The sequence below is a fragment of the Antechinus flavipes genome, chromosome 1 (genome assembly GCF_016432865.1).
Source record: "Antechinus flavipes isolate AdamAnt ecotype Samford, QLD, Australia chromosome 1, AdamAnt_v2, whole genome shotgun sequence".
In the NCBI taxonomy this organism is placed as follows: domain Eukaryota; kingdom Metazoa; phylum Chordata; class Mammalia; order Dasyuromorphia; family Dasyuridae; genus Antechinus; species Antechinus flavipes.
The window spans coordinates 136747438-136774967 of NC_067398.1; the positions used below are offsets into that span (position 1 = coordinate 136747438).

Consider the following 27530-nt stretch of genomic DNA (forward strand, 5'->3'; position numbering starts at 1 on the left):
TATACCACATTTTTTGGTACAAAAATCTGGATATCCCTCCAAAAAAAAAAAAAAGTCCTTAAACTCCACAAAGATAGCTTGATATGGGCTGGGTCATTCCATAGGTTCCTCTTTTCAATAAATTCAAAAAAGGTAAGGTATTTTCCTTATTAAAAAAAAAATCCTCAAAAATAATTTGGGAGATGGCTAATAGCTCTTTGGGGAAGCCATTAGCATTTCACATGTTCCATAAATGTTGGGCTTTTTTGTGTTTTTGCTTCTATTTTCCATTAATTAATTCAATAAAGCATATAAAATACTGCCCTCAATTGAGACCAAGAGTACTTTGTTAGAACTTCCGGTAATAATGTTAAAAATATATAACTACCTATGGACTCTTTAATTTTCCTCAACTCTATCAAATGGAGAGGTCACAAGCCACAGCTGCTATTCTACATTATAACATATACTGTAATCCTTCATGAACATTTTTGAAGTAATTTTTAAATACATCTGCTTAATGTTAAGATTTAAATAATCTTTCCTTGGATATAAATTATCTGTAATATTCAAGGGTTTAGACAACGGTTTAAAAAAAAAAAGCATCCTCTATTCTCAATCTAATCCCTGTAGGTCCTCAAATTATGTTGCTTTCATTGCTGACAAAAGTAAGTATTTATTATGGTTTAGCAGTGAAAAGCTATAGAGTCCACTCAATTTTGTCCTGTTTCACCCATCAATGCAAATATCAAATTCTGACTGCAGGGTCTGTTATTGGTTATGAAAAAAAAAAAAAAAAGCAGAGGGGGCACAGCAAGATAATGCAACAACCTAATTAAGTTTGAAAAGTTACCTCAAAAAGCTAGTAATTGGAGAAATTGAAACATTTTAAAGTTACTTTCTGAACTACTTTGAACAGCAGAATCTGAGCACGTATGAGAGACTGTGTCCTTTCTTTTAAACCAGTCATGCATGTGGATTAATAGCTAATAGTAGATAGTTCAAGTAATTTTGGATGTGTCAGAAGGGACCCCACTCAGCTCCTGAATTGGTCAAGGAATCATTCTCTTGATTGGGCTTTTGTTCCTTGGTTGGATTTGTCAACACCATATCTGAACCTTGAATTTAAGGTTATGGGAAGGAGACAAGAAAGACAGAGATAAGTTCTGATGTTAAGAAAGAACAGAAAATCCTGCAGTGGGGCAAAGGGCCACGTGGCCAGAGATAGCCAGAAATCATACAGAAAAGAAATTATTTATATAATAAGTCCTAGGTCCAGTTATACTAGCCAGCACAAAAATGAGCTAGCCTAGGACCTTAGAACTGAAATGCACTCATCTCCAGCCAGATAAAAATGGTCGGGCAACTTATATTCCCTGCATGGAGAAGACTATACAAAGCAGATAGTTATTTAGTTTCTCAAGTATTCAGGTGAATTTGTTTGCATTCTTAGAACAAAAGAGAGGTCTAAAGACTAACACCTAGAGTTCCCCTGGTGGGAGTAAAAGGGAACTGCAAAAGAAACTCCAACAGAATGAGAAAACAGCCAGAGACACCTACTGGTAGAAACAGAAAACTGCAAATAGAGAACTTCAACCTCTTAGACCAAGATTGATAAGGCCTTGCATGACTTATAAATATCATTTTGCACACGCCATATAGTAAGCAGGAGGCTGAGAGCTGAAAGTAACTTAGACCACCCAAACCCAGTGCTGACATTACAACAAAAGAGTAGAGGAGCTATCATCTCCTATGCTCTAAATGCCTCTGGAGATTTATACATATCTCTGGGACAAATTCTACTTCAGGGAATTCAATATGCATTTATTAAATGCCCTTTGCATGCAAGATACAATGCTAGACACTACTAGTAGTAAGAAAGATGAATGAAACAATCAATGCCCTAAAGAAGCTTAAGTTCTATTGGGGAAAAAGAGAGATATTCATTCAGAAGTTTCAGGTTTCTTTTATCTCAAAAAAGAAATCTTCTGTAATATTGTGCACAGCACGTAAATGGGCTAAGGATCTCCAGATAGGAGATGGAAATACCTATTTTTCCAGATTTCCTGAATATAAGTATATAAACCAGAGAAATGAGGAGAAAAACAAAATAAAACTAAAAACAAATATACTGAGAAACAATATTAATATGGAAGTTTCTAACACTTCTGAGTTGTTTTTTTATTTTTTCCTTTTTCACTCACAAATCCAAATGATCTCATTAATGATTTTTCTTGAAATTATATCTCATTCTGACAGACGGTAAAGAACACTTAAAGAAGACAAATAAATAAGCAGGAGACTACTATGAGTATGTATGTTCATCTACCTGACTGCCTGAAATGCTTAAACCTGTACTTCAACAATTACCTCAATATCAAGTAAAATAATTAGCAATAAAATGAGTTCTAAACTTTAAATTAGCACACACTAAAAAAAATTAAAAGTGAATTATGTGATATTCTAAATACCTAAAAGGGCAAATCTCCTTTAACTTTATGTCCATACTTGACCAAACTCCTGAATCAATCTGAACAGATTTCCCCTTCTACCTGGTTTAAATACCTTCAATGAACATAGATTTCCAGGCTTGAGTTACATCTTTGATTAACTGATTCAAATGAGATATGTTCTTACTTAGCAATCAATTTCTCAGTCTTACACAAATATGGCAAAAAAAAAAAAATTGAAAAGTTTTGAAACTGTGTCTTAGGTTATACATATATACATAGCTGTATCAAAGTTTAATAACTTTGAAAGAAAAAAAATTAGGTTGATCATGTATAACAATTTGTTTATTTTTAAAATACTAAATCAATAATATATACTTCTCTGACCATAGAGACTCAGAATAAGTCAGCAAAAAGTTACAGTGATAAGTCATTTCATTATTGAAAAGCAATACTTTTTAGTATTGCTACTTTTAGTACTTTTGGACTTAAGAGTAAAACTATAACAGTACAAATGACATCAAAACCAAAACCATACAACCTTCACACACACACACACACACACACACACACACACACGCTGGAAATGTGAGGGAAAGTGAAGCAATAAATAAATACACATATATGTTCATGACTAACTGACTTAATAGCATAACTGGATACAGGATTCACAAAATCTCATTTCATCTCATCAAATATGTGAGACAGAGTAATATTTAATTATTATAATTTTATAGATGAGGAAACTGAGGCATAGCAAAGTTTAGATAACTTGCCCAAGACTACACAGTTAATAAGTGTTATGCTCAGATCTTTCTGAATCCAGGTTTATAACATTTTATTGACTACACCAACTAACTGCCCACTAAAAATAAATAAATAAAAGTCTCCATAGATACCAAAATATTTATAATATCAATTTTTGATGACAACAATGATCGATAACAGGTACATTCTTATTAACTAAGAAATAGCTCAATAAATAGTACTGCATGAATATAATGAAATATTGCTGTGTTGTTTTTCAGTTATGTCTGACTGCCTGATGCCATTTTGGGACTTTCTTAACAAAGATACTGGAGTGGCTTGCCATTTCAAAGGGAATAAAGAATAGTAACTGACCTGCTCCACATCCAGGAGTTCACCAGTATTTGTAATTAGTATTCCAAATACCTAAAATCCACTATGAAGGCTGATGCCCCATATTTAATGAGGTCAAGATCTACTAAAGATTCCCCCCACACGAAAGTTCAAAAAGATATAAGATATTTTGTCATCATTTAAAAATTATTTTATTCCCATAGCTTGCATTGTTAGAGTATTACATTTAGAATAAAATCTCTTTAAGTAGTGATTATAATATTTTCCCGTGATGTCATTCTAACAATTTATCTTCAGTTGATAAAATGCCACTTCTTTTCTAGTTGCTGTTAAATTTCTTCTAGTCAGTGAATGAAACCATGAATCTCTGACCTAAAGCACAGAATCATCATGAGCATTTTCAGGTCATTTCCTATAGAAGCAGGTCAGTATTAGTTTGATGTTATACCAAATTTAGCATCATATTATAATAGGGAAATATTTAGAAGTATGGTATTTTCCCATATTTCAAACTGGAAGTTTAGATGTCATCAAGTCCAATCCCCTTTTTTTACAAATAAGGAGACTAAGGCCCAAAGAGGTTAAGTCAGAGATTATATATAAACGATAAGCCACAAAGCTAGGATAGGAAACTGTCTTCCCAAGCCAAATCTATTGCTCTTTACATTATGTTTGCTTTTGTTTTTTTGAGAGGAAAGGAAAGGAAGATTTCTAAATGCTTTTGTTTCTTCTCTTCCATTGAAGAAAAGATGCTAAAGTTTTCATGGCATATGTTCCATATTTTAAGTCATTTTAAAAGGATTACATTTTCCTATTAATCTTTCAGATATACTGATTTTCTACTTTAGAACTGCATGATTGATTGTTAAAAATTAAATCCCAACTATAAAGCCAGAAAAAGGAACTTAAAAATAATAAAAAATTATACTATGCCTTCCCCTTTTACATTTAAAAGAAGTGCTATCTCAACCTTAACACATACAGTACAAAATTGAAGGAAAGGAAGAAAATAGCAAATATACTATACCTTATTATAACAGACATTTTTAAGATATTGGATTTTCTGTTATTTATTAGAAAATGCTAAAGTAGACTCCCAAAACTAATTTAAATGCAAAATTAGAAACAAGCACTCCCATTAAATAAGGAACTCAAGCCCACAAATATAGTCACTTCTCCAGAACCCATAGCAAACTAAAATAAGAAGAAAAAAGTGGTGGGGAGGGTAGTAATTATCCACATACACAAATCTTACTATAAGAGGAGATAGAGGTAAAAACATTACAGTTTTTACCAAGATCTTAATTACTAATTTTCTACACTTGCACTACAATAATTCTGGCTCTATTGACTATAAAGCCAACTCAATACTCAGTATTCAAATGCCTGTGATCTCATTGCTATGGGTGTTTCTTCTTATGATAGAGATCACTACCCCACATTCATCTCTGCCCATTCTGTTTAGTTGTTGTCAATGTCTTCTCCAAAAGTTCATCCCAGGGGTCTACCCAAGAAGCATGAAATTTACATGAATATAATGAAACACTAAACATTAAACAAAAATGAAAGAGATAAATTGGGAAGAAGTTATCAGAGTTAATCAGAAATAAATACAGACACCTGGATAGTAAGTTTTTTCCAAACATGATCTGAGCACTAAAAAAGGAATGCTACTATTTCTCCATCTTGGTATTTGAAAAACCATTCCTTCCAGGGAATTGGTACCCTTCCCTGTTAGTTCCTCATCCTCCATCTACCATCTCTTAACAGTCTCAATATTTTTAGCTATTCTCAATAGTCTAGAAACCCTAGTTCAAGCGAGAAAATCTTATAATTTTTCAAAGAGACAAAATAAATGAGAGATGATACAGATTTCCCATTTTATCAACAGTGTTTCTGAAATCCTTTATGTTTAGAGAAAGAGTAAATTGGTTTGAGTTTAGAAGGAGTTGATATGGGGAAAAGAACAATTATGAAGATACCAAGCACTTAATCTTGGTTCCTCACAATTATAAGGTTAATGGAACCTAATAATGAAAACGTAAGCTCTATAAAGTTTTTTGGGGAGAATAGGGGAAGATATAGTTTGATGATGAGGGAAGATCAAGAGAAGTGTTCCTGACCCTAGAATATTTATGAAACCAAGAGAAAGTTATGAAACTCACAGTTTTCATACTTGATTCATATCCAGAAACACAATTCAAATGAAGCATGTAGTCTAAATGGTTGATGGTTTTCAGCTGGATATATTCTAGTCACCTAAAGTAAAAAAAATCTTTTAAATCTCATCTAGTTAAAAAGTTTTGAAATGGGGAAAAAAAGGTAAGTTGGGGTGGGAGAGTATTAAGGGAGAGAACACCTAGAAGGGCTATATACTTTATTCCATTTAGATTTGTATTTTCAAATTCTGATATCATTTGAAACACCAGAAGCATATTTTCCCATCTAATCCTTCCTTATTCAGATCTCTATATCATTGGATTATAGTGAAGAAAGATCTGTATAAAATGAAGTGCTAAATAAATGTGAATTGTTATAATCTATTCTTTTTTCCCCAAACATTGTTGTTATACAATGTCCATGAAAAGACCTCTCTAGACCATCCATGTGAAATTCCAAGGTAAGGCTGAGGCATGCTTGAGATTCCTTACCTTCCCAAATAGAGGTCATGACCCCTGTGAAGAACCAAAACCTGACAAAAATGTGGAAAGATAGACTGAATCCTATGTTAAACCTAATAGCCAATTACAGGGACTTACATCTGACCCAACAACATATATTCTTATCCTGCAATATAACTCTTCTTCAGCTCCATCCCTCTGCTGCGGAAGCTTTCAACCTCCCCATTTCTGAATTGGACATTAACAGCTCAAGGCAGTTATAACCTACCCACTAAGAAGGTCCCCAAAGCAACAAATGAACAAGTATCATTAGCATTTTCCTAATCCCAAAGGCATTTTCTGTGCCCCAACATCATTGCATGGCTACAGCAAGCATTCGAATAAAAGTGGAATTAGCCCACCAGAGTAGTTATCTCTCTCAGAGTCCTACCTCCACTTTCTCATTCTGGGTGGGGGAAAATTGACTTGTATAGAATAAACAGACACAGATCTGTTGTGATCTTAATGGCAGATTCATTATCTTTCTCCCCAAATAAGTAACCCTCTTCCAAACTTCCTATGAGTGCAAAAGGCATTACTATTCTTTCATTCACCTAGGTTCACAACTTCTGTCATTCTAGATGCCTAACTCCCTCACTCAAATATTCGAACACACGCCAGATTTTGTTGTTTCTGCCTCTAAGATATTGCTCACACCTCTCCCATCTCTTGTTCATGGCAGCCACCAACTTCATCACTTCTAATCAGAAGCCTTCTAATCATGGTTCTTCCTCATGGTTCAATTCTTACTCCTTTCCATAAAAAGAGCTGAAGAGATAGTGCAACTCTGAGCACATCACTCTCCTACTCAAATCCAATCAACTCTCCATTCTAGGAACAAATAGTTTCATTTTCACCACATTTCTTTTTATTTTCTATTTTTATACAAATACCAAAATGTGAAAAAGTAGTACATCTATATGACCAGGTAAATTTTAACATTGAAACCAACTTTGAGGGTAGAGGTGGGGAGAAAACATAACATAATTTTAAACTTGATAGCCATGAAACTTATAAATAAGTAAATATATGCATATTTTAATATGTATGTTCAAAAAAAGAGACTACTGATCTAGATTACAATACTATATTACTATTTGCATTACTATATGCATTAAATACATGCATGCATATATAATTATATATGTGTACATGTATATGTGCATACATATATACATATCTACAAGTTATTCTTACTTCCAAACAATATGAATATGCTAGAGTCTGAGTTGTGTGTGTTAAAAGACAAAAAGCAAAAATCAAAAAAAAAAAATTGTCCCCTTACTTGTTGAGTATGTCAGGGATTCTTCAAGACATATTTGGAACTGAGAGAGAGGGGAAGAGAAGAGACAGAAATTTCTCTCCCTTCCCATTATTTTATCTTCAGTATCATAGGACAGGAATGACTAGGCAATATTGACTTAATATTGGAATGGAATGAGAATCTTAGAGGTTATTCAACATTTAACAAAAGGAAGTTTAGTTAGCTCAAACTTAGGAAGAGAATACTCAACAAGGACACAGCATTTAGTTGAGTAGATTTGACTTCCCTCATCTCTACTCAAAAACATATGTGGTGAGAAGGATAGAATGAGGTGTCTCCTGACACGGAGATATACACCAGTTCTGAAGAGTCCCAGGCTCCAAGTGAACAAACCTCTTTTGATGTCCTTGATGAAAAGAATGTCTGAAACCACCACTGCTTCAGCCTTAGTCCCCTTGGCCAATTAAGTCTGGGAGGACCATTGGCTATGACAAAGAATTATAATTTCCCCTTTTGTTTTCTTCACAACTGACAGTCCTTCTGAGCATCAAGAGGCCATTGCTATTATTTAATGTCTTAGGCTCATAACAGGCATAATAAGACGTCTTCAAAAAAAAGTCTAATAATACTTATCAGAGATATTGGAGAAAATATTCTTGCCCATGTACATGTTTGGACCATATGGTATCAAAGGACCCTTCCAATTCAGGTTCTGTGATATCCCCATAAAGAGAAACTAAAGTCCTCTACCAAGACAACATGTGTGTAAAATATGTAAAAATATGAAGTAAAATTTACCTAAACATAATTCCTGACAAAAGTCAATCCAATAAAAATAAGAGAACAAAACATGGATACAAGACAAGTGTCAACTTCATTTATTACACAATTACTTTCATGACTACAAAATCTGTAAAGTTGAGTTTGCCAACATCATTGACTCAGAAGATTCATTTTTTGTTCTTTCATATCCTCTAATGACATTATTAAAGCATAATAAATCATAAAAATTTAGAACTCAAAAATTCATCTAGTTCTAAACCCCTTATTTTACAGATAAGGAAAATTGTCACTGTTTGTGACAACAAATTCTTAAATTTGATATTGGTAATATAATCTTTCCACTGCTTTTAATAAGCAAGCCATAAGTTTAAAACTGAATAGTAAGACTTATCAGGATGTCCTTTCTATGTATTATAAAGATCTTAGGCATGTCTCCAACTAAACAAAACTGAATAGAAACTGTAAAGTACTCTCTCCAATAATAAAATTTCTTTTCCATGTTCTCCTCTCTCCTACTTTTCCCAATTATACTTCCTTCTCTACACTCCCTCCTCTCCAAGATCTATCTCACCCATGCTGAAAGTATGGGAACTATTCATAGCCCAATTCCACTGACAAAGGAACTCTGCTCTCCTCTATGTTTGATTGGAGCTTAACCTATACTAATGCTGAACTTAAGGCAGCCATGAATTCAGCATATTTCACTGTGGCTCAGGTCTCCCTGAGCTTCCTGGGAGGTGAGATTATAGTCAATCACCAAGGCTGGATGAAGTTGCTTAACTATTCAATCTAATAGCTTTTTTTGTTCAATTCTCATTCTCTTTGCCTTCTCTACAGCACTATTCACTACAGACTACATAAGCCTCCTGAATACTCTCACATTCTTGAATTTTCAGAACAATATTCTCTCCTATTTTTTATCCAAGCAATCTATTTCTTTTCAAGTTCTTTTGTTGTATAACATCATTGTTTCTTCATCTCCAAATCTTAGATTTCCTCTTACTGTTCTTTCTTCAGTCTTTCTTCTCTCTCTAAATTTTCAAGGTCTCTTTTCTTGATATTATCAGTTCCCAAGAGTTCAATTGTCTTTATTCAGATGATTCCAATCAACACAATCAATAACCGAGCGCTTACTGAAAGTGCCTATGCTATTTGCTGATGATACAAATATATAAATGTGATAGTCCTTGTCCTCTAAGAGCTTGCTTACATTCTGGGACAAATCTAGTTCCACAGCTCCTGAAATCCAGTTAGTTCCACATTATGAACTTTCTATTGAGTCTCTTCAACTGGGCGTACCAAAGCATGTCAAACTCAACATGACCATAAGACAACATATTATTTTTATCCCCTATATCTTATTGTTGAGTAGTTTTTCAGTTGCATCTGATTCTTCATGACCCCATTTGGGCTTTTCTTGGCAAAGATACTGGAATAGTTTGTCATTTCCCTCTGCAGCTTATTTTACAAATGGGGAGTCTGAGGTAAACAGTCTGACTTTCCCAGGATCAAATAGCCAGTGAGTGTCTGAGGCCAGATTTAATGTCAAGTTGTCCTGACTTCAAGGACCTGGCATTTTATACACTGTACCACCTAGCTGCTCACTTCTATCTACCTTCCTCAAATTTCTCTATTTCAACTGAAAATACCACCATAATTCTAATCTCCAGATTTCCAGAAGCTCAGTCATCTTGATTTTATTCTCCTTTATCATCAATTTCTAATCATTTTTTAATTCCTGTTGATCTTCTTTCTAAAGATTTCTCACATATTTTAACTTTTCCCTGCTAAAAAGGAGGTCAGGACCCTATCCTCAATCCCTCTTGCTTAGACTACTGCAATAGCCTTAAAATGGTCTCTATGATTCTAGTTTCTCCTCTTTCCAAATCATTTTCCACACATCTACCAGAATATTAATAATAAAAGTAATAATTTAACAATAATTTGTTATATTTTAAAGTTTCTAAAGCACTTTATTTTATCCTCACATCAATCCTGAGGAGTAGGTACTATTACTATCTCCATTTTGTCTGAGGAGGGCATTTGAACTCAGGTCTTCCTAATTCCCAATACTCCCAAGCTCTATTCACTATACTATGTGTCTTATAAATAATCTTTCTAAAGAATGTATTTGATCTTCAAAGATGGACACTCAAAGAAAGAACACTGGGAAATGAATATAAACTGCTTACATTTTTGTTTTTCTTCCCGGGTTATTTATACCTTCTGAATTCAATTCTCCCTGTTCAACAAGAAAACAGTTCGGTTCTGCACACATATATTATATCTAGGATATACTGTAACCTATTCAACATGTAAAGGACTGCTTGCCATCTGGGGGAGGGAGTGGAGGGAGGGAGGAGAAAAATCGGAACAGAAGTGAATGCAAGGGATAAAGCTGTAAAAAAATTACTCTGGTATGGGTGCTATCAATAAAAAGTTATTTAAAAAAAAAAAAAGAATATATTTGATCTTGTTTCTCTCTCCTTCAAGAACCTTCAGTGGTTTGCTATTGCCTCTAAATGAAATAAAAATTTAACTTGGCAGTCAAAGCCCTCAACAATCTGGCTCCAGACTACTTCTCCAGACCTATTTCACATTTCTTATTCTTAATACAATCTATGTTCCAACCAAACTAGGCTAATTATTATTTCACGAATTTAAGATCTAATCTGCTGATAGATTTGGGGGTTTTTCTGAGACTAAGTCTTACTACCTCAACCATGATGGAAGAGCAGGGACTCTTCAAAGTCCCTGTTCCAATCTGATTGGCATGGAAGCTTTGACTTGCTCTGTTTTCTAACCTGAAGCGGTTCATTTCTCCTGAGGAAATCTGGTGTTCCTAGGTTTCCAAAAGTTCATCAGAGGATAGTATGGCTACCCAATTGGCCAAGAGTTTACAAAATGTGTCAGCCTCTGTCTCCTTGGTAAGCAGGGGCTCAGGAAAATATTATGCTCAGCCTCGTGCCTCCTCACAAACTGCCACATAAGCTAAATGTATCCCCTTCTCACTTCCTCTTGAGAATCCTAAATTTCATTAAAACTGATCTTTGCAGCTACCTCCCTTCCATGTGACAATTTCCCTCATTTTCCAGTTGTTAATGTACTCTGCAATTTCAAATCACTTTAGATTTCTTTCTCTGTTTTGACATATTCCTTTATTGCCTATCTATCTCATAATCCCTTTTCAAAAAAGTTTAAACTACTTGAGGGCTGATACCATGACATATTTTTTGGTCTATAAACCACCAGTGCTTAGCAGCATTTTGCACAGAGTAGGTACTTAATTAACACATTTAATTCAATTCATATGTCATTACTCAAATATTCCTTATTGGAGGAATTATACACAGCAATAACAAGATTATATGACAATCAACTGTGATGGACTTGGCTCTTTTTAACAATGCAGTGATTCAAGGTGATTTCAATACACTTGGGATAGAAAATGCCATTTGCATCCAGAGAATGAACTATGTAGACTGAATATGGATCGAAGCAATTTCACATTTTTGCTATTGTCATTTGCTTGTTTTTCCTTTCTTGTGGTTTTTTCCCTTTTAATCTGATTTTTCATGCACAACATGACAAATATGAAAATACATTTAAAAGAATCGCACACATTTAAACTATATGAGATTTTCTGCTGTCTTGAAAAGGAAAGTGGTAAGAGGCAGGGAGAAAAATTTGGAACATAAAATTTTACGGAAATGAATGTTGAAAACTATCTACAAATGTATTTGGAAATGTAAAATACTATAAAAAATTCAATTAAATTTTAAAAAGATTTTAGTTCTACTCTATTTCCATTCATGAGAATAAGGAATGCTTAAATTCAGAGGAGAATATTGAATATGTATTTATAAACACATGCAGTGAAAACAGACTGTTCCAGGTGGTGGGATAATAGTCGTGGGAAACAGATGTGTTTCATTTCAGCTCTTGACAACTTTTAAGATTTTCACTTCCTTTAATATTAGTAGTGTTATTTGTATATGTGTGTGTGCGCGTGTGCATGCACACATACGTGTGTCTTTAACTTAAACACATTAGACTGAAGTGTTAGTGGAAGAATCTAAATTGAACATCTTCAAATAACAACAAAAAGTTACATTATTTTTAGGCAAAGCCTTCTGGACCATTGAACAAAGTAACTAAGTCAATAAGCTAAGAAATCATCAAGGAATCTGCAAAACAGGTGGGATAATATAGTCCAACCTTCAGATGTTAGATAGAAGCCCAGGCAGAGTAAATGAAAGGTCAACAGCTCAGATACAATCAGTATGTGAATCCAATCCCTGAAATGCTGAAACCTCTTATGGTCGGCCCACAATGGGGCCCCACTGATGCTAAAATTTGTCGAACCTATTTCCCATGGAGAGAGGCTGAGTTCTAACAGGACAGTTATATCTTTAAAACATATGTATTTGTTCTTTGCTATTCCATTTGTCTTTGGGGTAATTAACAATCATTTCGAAATCTGAGGCTTTTCTTACCTGGAAATTTTGTGAAATTTTTGGGAGAAAATTTTGTGAGTTTTAAGTTAAAAGTTAAAGATGAGAAAGTATTAACCCTAGACTTGTACTCTTAATCAGGTAAAATGATATCAATCACCTAGAACATATAGCTTTCAAAAGGAAAAAACATAGCAAACATTTAATATGCATATTTCAATTACCTAAGGAAAAAAGATGAAAAGATCATTATTATATCTACTCCATCTCTTCGTATCTATCATTCCAAGGAAACACAGAACTGATAAATAAGACCACTACATTTACATTTACAGTTAATAAAGGATTTTCTTCACAATAGCTTGGCTGCCTATTGTGTCATTTTGCTGATAAAGCAAACTTCTACTGATAAGGAACTTCTCAAGTTCCTATGGCTAGGAAAAGGCTAGAAGAGACTACTGGAAAAACAGAGATTTGAATCACTATTGAATATTCTAACATATTCTCCTCCACTCCTCCACCCCTATTCCGGCAGTTGTTTTTATTGTTGATGCATTTCAATACGTCAGGCTCTTCACAACCTCAGTTTGGGTTTTCTTGGGAGAAATGGTTTACCATTTCCTTTCTAGCTAACTTTACAGAAGAAGAAACTGAAGTAAATAGGGTTAAATGACTTGTTCAGTGTCACATAGCTAGTAAGGGTCTGAGACCTGATTTGAACTCAAGAAGATGAATCTTCCTGATTCCAGACTGAGCACTTTATCTATTTCAACACTTAACTGCTCCCTAATATACACACTACCTTTATCAAACAGTGAACAGGATTCAAATGTTTTCTTTTTTCCCTTTCTTCCCCACTCTTCATTTTGGCCTCAGGGTGCAAAACAAAAACAAAAACTTTACTAAGGCAGGCCATTCTAAAATTTTACAATGAACATTAATAGGTATTTTAATTAAAGTACATAATGAATCTTTCCTAATCCTTCTTTTAAGAGCGTATGTATGCATGAGGGGGGAGAAGGGGGGAAACACCCACTCGGGGAATTTGCTGATAAAAGAATCAAGAATTGAAATTGCAAGACAGAGAGAGAAAGAAAAGCAATAATCAGGAGGTTCACTGTAGAAAACTTGCATATGAACTTGTATACATGTGTCTATTTTTTTCAGGTAGTGAGAAACCTCTCACTATTACTAAGGAGAGAACTACTAGTCTTTTAACACGTCTTTCAGGTACATGTCTCAAGGCACTGTGACATTGGGAAGCATCTGGGGGGAGGGGTTACCCCCACATCACAATCACACCAGCTCTGTGCATAATTAAAACTAATCCCTTTACCTGTCTGAATTTCTTACAAGCAATCTGTCTCATACAGTATACAAAAAAGGTCTGGATGTTTTGTACCAACAAGATTCAAATAATACTCAAACTTTTTTTAAAGCAAGTCCAAACAAAAGCAGCTGATTCATTTATTTAAAACATTCAGATATTTTTAAAGGGTTAGAAAATAATACATAACATAATGGCATATCAAAATGGCATGCCCTCACCAGGAACACTACAGCCAAATTTGTTTCTTCCACTTTCAGAGGCAGCCAAGATTTTTAAATTCTATAGAAGGACCAACTATGCCAAGACTTGCATTATAAAGACAAATCTATAAACAACAATAGACCAACTTTAAGGTGCTCAAAATTACGTAAGCTTCAATGAAAATTCTCTCAAAAATTACTTCACAATAAGACAAATTGTCACCTGATGAAATGCTTGATAAACTTAAGCCAAATTATATAACCAACTTGCGTCACATATATGGTAAGTGGAGTGAAGGATCATCTTTGTATGACAAGGGAGCTGATCAGAACTGCTATGTTTAACTGCTATGCTTGGTTTTATAAGTCCTTATTTCACATTATATTACATTATATAATATTAAAGAATTTTCCTTTATTTAAAAGCAGCTTTGAAAAAGTGTATTTTTCTTGGTAAAGACAACATGAAGGGGTATAACGTAGAAAGAGAGAGCCCAGAATTAGTCAGACAGATGCGAGTTTAAGGACTGTCTAGAAATAGACAGTGTATGATACAGCACAAGTCATTTAACTGCTCAGGACCCCAATCTTATAAACACTTATTAAAAGTATCTACTATGTGCCAGGAACTGTGCTAAGTAATAAGCACACAAATAAGAAAAGGAAAGCTGGTCCCTACCCACAAGGAGCTTACAGTCTTTAAAAAAAAAAAAAAAAAAAAAAAAAAAAGGAAAAGAAAAAGAAAAAGAAAAATACACTACACAAAAGGAAGCTGCAAAGGGGAGAAAGAGGGAAGGAACATGTGGATGACATCAGGGGGTTCTCAGCTTCAGGAAGATGAGACCAAACAGAGCACCAATGAAAAGTTGAGTAACTGGAAATCCAATTTCTGCTCTCTTTAAGGAAAATCTTTAAAGTAAACATTCCAATCTCCAGCCTTCCAATCAAAGGGGAGGCTGAGAGAGATGGGAAGGTGCTAAGCAAAACGTCAAAACACTCTGCAGGTCCCATCCATAATACTTTAAGAGTTTGGACAGAATCAGATTAAAATGTAATTGGTAAATATTTAACCAAATAAACAAAAATATAATAAAACACATTATTTGAATATGTGGTTTTCTAAATCAATCAGTGGCCCTCATGAAGTTCTAAGATTACAAGTTGCTCAGATTCACATATGCATTGGTAGAAGGAATTTGAACACTGAGAATTGCCCATAACAATATACATGTCTGGACCAAAGAGGAGGGGTAGGGGGAGGGGGAAGAATAATAGAACATCCACAAAAACTTAAAGATTCTTGGGTTTTTTAATTGCATTCCTTTTTCCATGATCTTCCTTTACCACAGATAACCTCAGATAAAAGCCTAATGCACACCAGACCACACAGTAATTCCTCTGCTGCGATACTGTCATAAACTCCCCTCAGATCGTAGGATCATAGATTTAAAGCTAGAAAGAATCTCAGAGGTTAGCTAGTCCAGCCCCCATCATTTTACAAATAAGGATCTGAAGCCCAGGGAGGTAAAGAGAATTTCCAAAAATGGTAACCTGTCAACCCCAAATCTCTGCTCAGGGTCATGATTTTTTCATGCCAATTAAAAAACGGCCAAGTTTCAAATCCAGGTGCTCTGATTCTAAATTAAGCATAGTCCATTGCACTACACAATATATAGCTCCTAGATCCTATCAAGTCCCTTCAGATGCTGATGCTAACAAGTATACAAGATGAATATCAGATCTATTTTTGCCCCTTGTCATACAGTTTCACCCAAGTAAACACTTTCATTTTCTTCTACAGTCTGACCTTAATTTATGGTTTGAGCACTATACTGTTAAGGACTTTCTTTCTGTCACAGGATTATATATCTGGAACCTAGAGTACTTAAAAGTCAACTAATTTACTCTTTTTGTACAAGGCAAAGTAAGCCCTGGAAAACTACTTGATTAATTCAATCACACAGGCAACAGTGACTGAGCTGGGATTCCAATACTCGATCTCTGACTCTAGCCAAAGAGTCTTCTAGTCTACCATTTGCTGCTTTCTCCCCGATGATGGATCCTCCATAAAAGCCTATCCCTCCCTTACTTTTTCCTCATTATATTATCCTCAGCCAACTTCTCACTCACCCAAGTTTGAGTGAAGGAAAAAAGCATTTATAAAGCACTTACTGTGTGCTGATCATTGCACTAAATTTCTCAGATAATCACTACCTAAAGAAAAAAATGATCCTCAAATTTCCTTCCTATGTCACTAAAGTAAAAGAGGAACTCTCTGGGGGTGGCTAGATGATGCAGTGGATAGAGCATCGACCTAGAGTCAGGAAGATCTGAGTTCAAATCCAGTCTCAGACACGTAACACTTCCTAGCTATGTACCCCTGGGCAAGTCAATTAACCCTAATGGCTTTGCAAAAAGAAAAAAGAGGGACTCCTTTAAAATTTCCCACAAAAAAGTATGAAAAAAATTCACTTTTAAAAATCAGTAGCAAGTTGCTAAAAAAATAATTCAAAGCATCAAAAATGTTTCATTGGAATCATAAAGTTCCTTGTATCCACCCAAGAAATAGCAAAAGAACTCAGAAAACTATGCCATTTCACAGTAATTCAAAAGCTGTATCTTTTCAACACTCATTTCCAGGAGCAAATTTCACATCACTGTCAAAATAAAATGCTATCTATATTGTCTCTCTTCTGATGCAGTGGGCTGTGAGCAGAGAAGGGCCAGACTGATCTTCCTTCACTCCACCCCCTTTGACCATGACTGCTTGTGATGTCTTGACCAGCTCAATCAGTCGTCAAGACAGGTGGAATAGTAGTTCAAGTCCTTGAAAAAAGTCACTATTTATTGTTCCATTTATGTAATTCTTAACCATTAAACATGTATAAAACTTTGCTGCCATTTTTATTAGGCTCCTACCTTTTTTTCTTAATGTCACTGGTTAAATTTTAAGTATTGTGTTCTTCATCCCATTTTAATCATAAATTCTGATTTTTTAATTGTTCAATTTTACATAACACAGGGCTTTGGGGAAACACAGATGCCATTTTATAGCAGGACAATCAATTCACGATGACCCATATATGAGTTATTCATTTTATGTATTATTCAGGCTCCTAAGCCTAGATGGGGAGAGAGAACCCTGTGTTCCCAAAAAAGAAGGCCTACTTAAAATTCTCCAATAAACTAAGCAGAATCAAAAGTAATCTAGCCTGCAGAGTTTTTCTGAATCAAAGTATTTTAAAGCTGAAAGAAAACTTAAAAGATCGATTCCATTCCTCTAATTTTACATATGAACAAATTAAGAGAAGAAATAAATTAATTTGCCCAAATCCACAGTGATGGAAAGGCTTCTCCCAGCTGCTGCAATTTTATCTGATATTTGAAGAAAGCCAGGAAGCAGAGATGAGGAGTGAAAGCATTCCAGGCATATGTGACAGTCCATGAAAATGTCTGGAATCAAGAGATAGAGTGTTTGAAGATTTGCAAGGTAACAAACTAAATTGGAGGGGCAGGTGTTAAAGTGTAAGAAAGGAAAGGTAGGAAGAGGGTAGGTTATAAAGAGATTAAAAATCAAACAAAGGATTTTATATTTGATCCTGCAGGAAGCCTTTGGCATTTAAGAGAAAGAGTGACACAGTCATGGTCAGACCTATGCTTTAAAAAAGATCACTTTGGCAGTTGAATAGAGAATGGAATAAAGTATAGGATGAGATATAAAACAAGGACAAAGTGACTGCAGTAGTCCAGATCTGAGGTGATAAAGACCTGCATCAAGACTGTGGTAGTATCAAAGAAAAGAAGGGGGCATATATGAAAGAACTAAACAAACATTTATAAAGTACTTACGATGTGTCTGGCACTGTGCTAAGCAATGGAGATATAAATATAGCAAAGAGACAGTCTCTACATTCAAGAAGTTTATATTCTAATGGGGAAAGACAACATACAAAAAGAAGATGAAAGCAGGATGAATTTACCTATCAGGACAAAAGTTTGAAATTCTGGAAGTCAGGAATGGAGCCAAGAGAGAGTTGTTGGGAACAGTTTGGATCATTCCACAAAATGGGGGCTCTAGAAGGAACTCACCAAGGGACTTGTAGAGAGATAATCCAGCCTGACAAAACTGTGAAGTGGCTGGATGTTCCTTGTGACAGAAATTCCTGGATAAGAAAGCAGGAGGGACATAGTTTAGAAGCAAGTGACAGGTCCAGGAGAGATGTTTTAAGGATAGAATCAACAAGACATGACAGATTGGAGAAAAGGGAATGAGAGAGAATGATAAATAAAGGATGACACCTAGGTTTTGAGCTTGGATGACTGTGAGGCTGGTGGTACCCTTGATAGTAACAATAAAGTCAGGAATAAAGAAAGACTTGGGGGAAGATAAAGAGTCAGTTTTAGATATTTTGAGTTTAAGATGTCTATGGGACATCCAGTTCAAGAAGCCCAACAATATGGCAAATAATAGAACTAAAAATAATTTGCATAAGAATAATAACTAAATCCATAGGAAATCACCAGTAAAAATAGTGTAAAAGGAGAAGAGACTCAGTACAAAAACCTGGCAAATAACCAAAGTTAGAAGCATAACCCAAATGAATAACTAACAAAACGAGTGAGGAGAGATCAGATAAATATGAGGAAAACCAGGAAAGAGCAGCATCATGAAAATCCACAGAAAAGGAAAATATTAAGGAGACAAAAGTTGCAGAGAGATCAAGAAGACTGAAATTGGGAAAGGGTCATCAGATTAAGCAAGTAAGAGATCACTGATAATTATGGAGAGAGCATGAATGGTGAGGTTAGACACCACAATTCAGAATCTTAAGAAGTGTGAGGAGGAAAGGAAGTAGGGGCATTAAATGTATACAGTTGATCAAGTAAAAGTCTTTTAAGGAGGAATATATATGTAGTTATTTTCCAATAGACAAATGTTCCAAAGTTAAGAACAAAGAACCATATAAAATAATGCTGCCAATCACAAATAATAAAAGAACTACAAATTGGAATCACTTTAAGTTTTCACCTTACAACTAGCAAATTAGCAAAGATGACAAAAATGAAATCCAAAAGTACATATCACACATCATAATGCAAGTACACATAACACATGAAAAAAATTATAAAATTCTCTAAATATATCTGACTAGATAAAAGATACTGAATCAATAGCTAACCGAAAAAAAAAAAAAAAAGAAAGAAAGAAAGAATGAATGAATGAAAGAAACCCTAAAGAATCATGAGAGTATGGTCAGAGATGGTCCATAATAAAAAGGCTCACAGTGTTTAAATAAAGTTGTCAATAAATACAAATCATTTGGAAAACAATTTGGAATTCTGAAAATAAACTAAAATGATTATGACTTTTGACCAGAAGTTCTAATACTAGGCATATGACCAAAGAAGGTCATTGATAATTTTTTAAGTACCCAAATACATCAAAATCTTTTACAGCATAACTTTTTGTGGTAGCAAAGAATTAGAAAAGAGGAAAATCCTTTGAAAAGTACACAGAAAAAGAAAAAAGCTGACAAAATAATTCAGAGAAGAGAAAGAATTCTGAACTAATTATTTAAATTGAAAAGGGTGAAATAAGAGAGAAAAGAATGGTAAGATTTAAAATTTAAAAAGAAAGAAACATCAACAAATTGAATAAACTTCAAAACAACAGAATGGCAGCCAAAGGAGTAGCAAAGCAATGTGGGGAGGAAGATACTCTGTGGAAGAAGGGCTGCATCAAAATTAGGCAAAACTAGTCATAAGGATAAAATATGTTCTTAAAAGAAGTAAATCTTTTAAAAAGATTTTGTCATTTAAAAAAGACAAGAAAAAAAAAGGTAGAGTTAACATAAAATTAAGTTTCATAACTTTGATCAATCAACCAATAATATTAATGAAGTAAAAGTAATATGATAATTATTACTTATATGACAGGAAATATGCAAGATGTTAAAAAAAAATGAAGCAATTTCTAATTGCAAAGAGTTTATATTCTAATGGTCAAGATAAGTACAAGTAAAAATGTATACATAAATATAAAGTTAATAAATAAAAAGTAATTATAAGGTAGTTGGGAGGGAGAATACTAGCCAAAACAAAGATCTGCTAAGACTTTATGCAGAAATTGGTGCCTGAGCTTTATCTTTATGCAAAAGGAGGATTCAAGCAAAGGTAAGGGGGAAAGGTTTTAAAGGCATGTGGGATATCCAGTACAGTGGCTCCTAAAAAAGACAAGGCATATAAGAGAAAAAGCCAGGTGGTTGAATCATAGTATATGGGAGGGGAAGTATAGGAAATGAGGCTAAAAAGAGAGATTGAGGCCAGGTTAGGAAGGGTTTTAAAAGCTAAACAAAGCAGCATATATTTTACTTTAAAGACTAGAGGAAGCCACCAAAATTGGCTGAACAGAAGAGGTAAATAATCAGATCTGCCCTTCTATAAAATTATATTGGCAACAGCATTCAACTGGACTGGAGCTAGGAGGGGTCTGAGGAATGGACACCAACCAGAAGGTCTACACAATATTTTGGGCATTTTACATATATGAATGGAGAAGAGTCAGGTGCAAAAACAGTTGTGAAATTAGAAAACTTCAAGATGTGGCAATTGATCAGTAGTTATGTGAGGTGAAAGAGTAAGGAGTCCTTGATAATGCTGTGGTTATAAACTTGGGAAGCTGGAAAACTGGTGGCACCTACAACAAAGCAAGTTTAGAAAGAAGGATTTTAGGGGATATATAATGAGTTCAATATTGGATATGTTGTCTTGAAGATGTCTCTCAGACATATACTGTTTGAAATACATTAAATAATCTAATAATAAGAATGATCGGTTGAATAAGAAAACAAAACCACACAATCTCTTTCTTTCACAATAAACACAACTAAAAAGCAAAGGCATACAAAAATTAAAAATAAAAAGCTAGGACAAAATTTGCTTTGTATTAAGTGACTTCAAAAACTATAAGTTGTGACTATGGTATCAGATAAAACAAAAACAAAAAAAATATGAGTTCATAATATAACTAAATTACATTATTTTGAAAACAGACAACAAACCAACATCAATATTAAAACTGTATTCCAAATGTCAATTCAACTAGATTAATAAGGAAAAATTAACTGAATTATGAAGACAGATGGTAATTCAATGAAAGAAGACCTTAACGTTCCTCTCTCAAAGTTGGACAAATCTAAACAAAGATAATAAAAGGAAAAATATAGAATTGAATATTTTACAGCATTTATAGGTAAAAGATTTATGACAGCTGCTGAATAAAACTACTAAAGAATATGCACATTTCTTGGCAATATTTGCCTTTGGAAAAAATTGTACTATGCCATGAATTAAGAAAAAAAGAAATTATAAATGAATATTTAAAAAGGGAAGAAATGCTAAACACATCCTTTACAGGATTTAATTCAGAGAACATAAAATTTAAAAACCTAAAAAAAAATCAAACGGAACTTAGTAATGACTGGGGTAAAGAATAGATCTTAGAAAAAATAATTATGTGCAAACAAGAGTAATTATCAGACAATATATAAAAAACTTTGGGGTGGAACTAAAATAGAGGGAAATTTAAATCTCTAAAGGAACTATAAAGTTCTTATTAGTATGAGAAATACAACAAAGGAGCCAATAAATCAAGATAAGCAGGAAGTAAGAACAAAATATTGAAAATTAGAAGATAAAATTGAAACCAAAAAAGACTACAGAAATGACAAATAACACTAAAAGCTAATTCTTCGATGAATCTTTACCCAACTTGATTTAAAAGACAATAAATAAAATCAACAAAAAACACATAAAGAAGGAAAAATTACAACAAAACCAGAATTAAAAAGAATTATCAGAACATAGCTGAATAAAGAAAAAGCATATTATCTTTAAAAAATATAAAAGTAAAGAACTAAAAGTTCTCAAGTAAACTTAAGTTTACTCAAGTAAAGAACTTAAATAATTTAATCTCAGTAAAATTATTGAGTACTGAGTAATACTCGGTAAAATAATTTAATCTCAGTAAATCTCAGTAGTAAATAACAACTACCCCACTCTCCAAACAAACAAACAAACAATATCATAGTCCTTGGATTTATAGGTGAATTTTATCAAACTTTTAAAGAACTATTTCCTATGTTGCATAAATTATTCTTGAAAATTGAGAAAGTTCTATTCCAAATTGCTTTTATGAGACAAATATATACAGAGTGTCTCAAGAGTCTTAGTGCATTTTTAAACTATACCAAGTCTTTTGGAACACTCATCACAGTTCCAATATCAGTAGTATGGAAGAACAGAGCAAAGAAAGAGAATTATTTCTTTATTTCATTATTAATTTCACTTTATTAATGATTATCAGTTCAACAATTTTAAATAAGGTCCAAGAAAAAATGACAGCAAATTATTCAAAAAGTAATTCATTTTGACCAAGTTGAACTTATGTCAATGATGCAAATGTAGTTCAGTATCAGCAACACAAGGTAATTACTCATATTCAAAATACAAACATCTAAATCTCAGATTATTTCAAATCCACAAAACACTTGACTATATGTATATGCAAAACTCATAAAATTGCAAAATATTGGTATAGAAGCATCCTTTTGTAGTACAAGTAATAGTAAATATTATATGTAATAGGGATGTACTAGAAGCTTTCTTAATAAAGATAGAAGCATTAGCTTTTTCTGCTAATATATAGTTTTAGAAACGCAAGCAATAGCAATAAAACAATAAGAAAAAATTTAGTTAGAAATATAAACTCAAAAAGATAAAACTATCACTATGTGGATGGCATGAATATCATCAAAAAAAAAAAAAAACTAAATGAGACAATAGCTTCTACAAAGCTTCAGGCTACAACATAAAACCCATAAAAATCAATAGCAATTGATAATAAGAATGACTTATGAGATAAAGTTAAAAAAGAAAGTCATATTCAAAATATTAATAAAATGCAAAATATACAAATTCAATGTAATACAGAACACTCAGCACTCTCAATTATTTAATTACAAAATGTTCTTTAAAGAAATTTTTTAAAAAGCTTCTAAAAGTTGGAGGAGTAGTCAATGCTCATTGAGTTATGGTGAAATAATAAAAATAGCAATCTGCCAAAGTTAGTTTAGAGATTTTGTGATGAATCAATCAAACTGCCAAAAGAATCCATTAAAAAGCTCAACAAAATTCATTTGGAAGAACAAAAAATTACAGAATATCAAGAAAAATAATGAAGGTAAAGGTAGGACAGAAAGGTGTATAGTACTTTCAGATTTCAAACTGTATTATAATGCAGCAATCACAAAATCATGACATTGAAAAGATTTCACATGAATCAAACTAATACAATTAGCATAAGAAGAAAAACTGTCGAACAGGAAAAAAAAATTGTAGCAAGTATTTCTGATAAGGACTTGATAATTAACAGAAATATCTAAGACTAACCTTTTTTAATAGAGGAATAGTCAAGTGATAGGAACAAAGAGTTGAAAAGAATTTAAAACTATTAATAACCAAATGAAGAATGTTGCAAATCACGAATCATATGAAAAATCAAACTCAAAACAATCCTGAGGTTTTACCTCATACCTAGCCAAGTAGCAAAGAGGATAAATGTTGAGAAGAAAAATCCAAAGGCATTTTTCCCTAGACTGCTAAATTAGTCTAGCTATTATGAAAAAAAAATTTTATAACATATATGTAGAGAAATTATTAAATATGACAAAGATTGCACTGCTAGGTATATCCCAAAGATTCAATATCAACAACAAAATGCACATAAAAACCAAAATGTTTTAACAGCATCTGGGAGGATGTTGCAGAAAGAATTGAAAACAAAGTAGGTGGTGATTGATTGGCAAATGGCTAAACAAATTGTGGAACATGAATGTGATTGCATACTGTTAGAAACTGAAATAAGAAACCAGTAAAGATGACTACAAAAAAAGCATGAAAAAACTTAAATGAAATAAAGCAAAATAAATTAAGTAGAAACTGGAAAGCAATATACACAATGGAAACCACAATATAAATGGAAAGAACAATAACAAAACAATTGAAACTGAATGATGCAATGCCAAAATGACTAGAAATCCCCCACTTATTTCTTTGCAGAGGCATAGGATAACTGGTATGGAATACTACCTACAGCAATATACTTTTTTTGATATGCTGATTAGTTTTACTGGACTTTACTCGATTTTCTTTCTCTTCAAAAAATTTTTTTTAGTGTAAGATAGGATTTTCTAAGAGAGAAAGGGGGAAGATGCAATGTTAAAATGACCAGAAATCCCCCACTTATTTCTTTGCAGAGGAATAGGATAACTGGTATGGAACACTACCTTTAGCAATATATTTTTTTTGATATGCTGATTAGTTTTACTGGACTTTACTCAATTTTCTTTCTCTTCAAAAAAATTTTTTTAGTACACGATACGATTTTCTAAGAGAGAAAGAGGAAAGAATACAGTGGGAAACATGGTAACATGAAAAAAATATATATAAATAAAAATTATTTTCAAAAAATAACTTGTCTGAGGTTAAAAGGTATTAAATAATATGGTAGTTATTATAACCTGGGTCTTTTAATTCCAAATCCTGTGTTGAGAGGCAGCTGTGTAGAACAGCGTAGTGGATTCTGAAGTAAGGAAAACCTGAGTTCAATTGCATTTTCGATACTTACACTGGCCAAGTCACTGTAATCTGTTTTCTCAACTGCAAAAACAGCATCTATTCTGAAGTCATTATGAGAATTAAATGAGATATTTGTAAAGTGTAGTACAGAATTTTACACATAGTAAATATTATATAAATGCTTATTCCCTTTTCCTTCCTTTAACCTTCTTTCCAGTTTAAGACACTATTTCTCTTCCCTGAAGAATTGTTTAATACAAGACAATTAATACAAGTTTTATTAAATTCAAAAAGAAGAGGATAAAATCTTCTCTTTAGCTTTTTTACTTTGAAAATGAACAAAGACCTACAGAAATAAGGAATGAAACTGTCCACTTAACAGCCAAAACTAATTTTTTAAAGTACAAATCTGACCATTCAGTTCCCTGTTACTCCCAGGATCAAATATCAACTCCTCTGTTTGCTATTTAAAACTTTTCTAAACCTAGTCCCTTCCTATGTTCATAGTCTCACCCTGCTACTCTCCACAGACTCTCTGATCCAATTACAATGGCCTATTTGCAGATCCTCAGACAAGGCCCCCATTTCCCATCTCTATGTCTTTGTACTGTCTGTCTCTCTTGCCTGGAATGCTCTGCTCCCTGAATCTGCCTTTCAGTTTCCCTAGCTACCCTTCAAGACACAGCTCAAATATCATCTTTGGAAGAAGTCCTTTTCTTGTCCACCCTCAAGCTCCTTCTGCTGCTACTGCTCTTCCTATGATAAGATGATGATGATGGTCCACATTTACATACCATAGTAAGGTTTATAAAGCTCTTTAAATATTATCCCACTTTATCTTCATAGCAATCCTGAAAGGTAGGTTTCATTATTATCCTCAGTTTACAGTTAAGGAAAATGTATGGGCTGGTTCACATAGCTAGTAAGTATCTGAGGCTAGCTTTGACATTAAGTGGTCTCCAACCCAGATCCTGTGTCCTAGCCAATATGTCACCAATTTATCTGCTTACTTTCCACTTATACTATATAAATCTCTTCTGTGCTTATTGCTGTTTCTATAGGTAGTCTCCCTCATTAGTACATAAGCTCCTTGAGGACAGGGACTGTTTTTTTTTTTTTTATAAAACCTTTGTATATCCATTACTTAGCATATTACCTGACATATAACCTTAAATAAAATGCTTGTTAATTGACAGTACAGAGAAGAAATAACTTCATCTTTTTGTCTTTCCCCTCCTAAACACATATCTTTGAATAAGGCATACCTAACAACAATTTTAAAAATACTCTGGGCAACAAAAGATGGATCTGGTAGGCGATATGACAGCAATGGAAAGTTACAGCTATAGCTACCCAAAGAAAATCTAGTTTGTATTCCCATATTAAATGTGGTTTATAAAACTTATAACAATATGCACCAAGAAATATTAAACACAAATTTTAAAAAAGAATTAAAAAAAAAAAAGAAGGGTAAACTTTAATGCACATTATAAATAAGTTATTTTTGCTGCTGTTCTTATGCTAATATTAAGGAGCTAAGCAATCATTGGTAAAAACCAATCTGGTCCTGAAAAAATTCTTTTCTAATCAGATAAATTAATTAAGCATCAAACTTACAGTCAATTTCTCTCTAAAACTAACAGGGTACACACACACACACACACACACACACACACACACACACACACACACATTTCTAGAAACACTAAGTTTTAAATTTAATTAATGTTTCGCATTCATTGCTAAAAAACAGTCATTTCATTCAACCCTTCCAATTTCTAAGAGAAATTTATAAGGACTAAAAGGTTTTAAATCACTATATATCTTACTATTCCTAAAAAAAAAAAATTATTCTTTATATGAAAATTAAAATATCAATGTAACTCCATAGGTTGCTTACTCCTTCTTCCCCAAAACCTCCAAATAAATTAATTTGTAAAATCGAGTATCTTAAGTTCAACTTTTTATTTGCAATATCAATATGTACATTAATTTAAAGGGGCAATGAAATACATCACAACAAATTATATCTATAAAGAATCATCAAGAAATCTATTACTAAGGGGAAAAGTGTTTACTAAAAATGTTTTTTTCAATTTTTTTCAGGAAAATCATATACATTATCAAGTATTTTAAGTTGATCAGAATTTACAGAAAAGTAAAATTACATGCTAATTGAAAACTCTAGCCCTTATTGAGGGAGACAAAATAAGAGACTTCTTTAAACCCAGAACATTTCATTCAATTCCAGACATTAAAATTTTGTGTTCAAAATCAATAATTCATAAGCAGAGAGCAAATGTATTGATTTGCCACTTTATATAAAAGCATCATTTTAATGTTTTTCTTTAGCAAGTTAATGACAAAATTTGAGAAAACACACACACATATATGCACAAAAGCATTAAACAAATAACAAAATTAGCAACCCATCAAAAATTTTCTATAAGAAAACTCCTCCAAAACACTCAAGGATGCAGGATCCATTGCAGATTTCCAAAAAAGCCCTCTATCCATTAAATATAGACTAAACAGTATACTTTATTCAACTGCCATCTCATTTTGCTTCTGGCATTAAAATAGATAAGAGGCACCATGAAAGTTAAGATTTCAGTGAGCATTCTGCCTTGTTCTATAGGAAGCACAAGATCTCAGTCTTGGCATACCAGGG

General features: G+C 33.2%; 1 protein-coding gene across 10 annotated transcripts in view; it reads right to left on the reverse strand.

Annotated features, from left to right (window-relative positions):
- The window catches only part of ARL15 (ADP ribosylation factor like GTPase 15), a 580734-nt gene that overhangs the window by 357065 nt on the left and 196139 nt on the right, over positions 1–27530 (reverse strand). The window contains exon 2 of one of the 10 annotated variants that reach the window (XM_051990699.1): positions 5696–5789. The exons of the other annotated variants lie outside the window; for them this stretch is intronic. Within the exon in view, the coding sequence (XP_051846659.1) occupies positions 5696–5743 (48 nt within the window). The 5' untranslated portion in view covers positions 5744–5789. The remainder of the gene's footprint in view (positions 1–5695; positions 5790–27530) is intronic. 10 annotated transcript variants of the gene reach the window in all.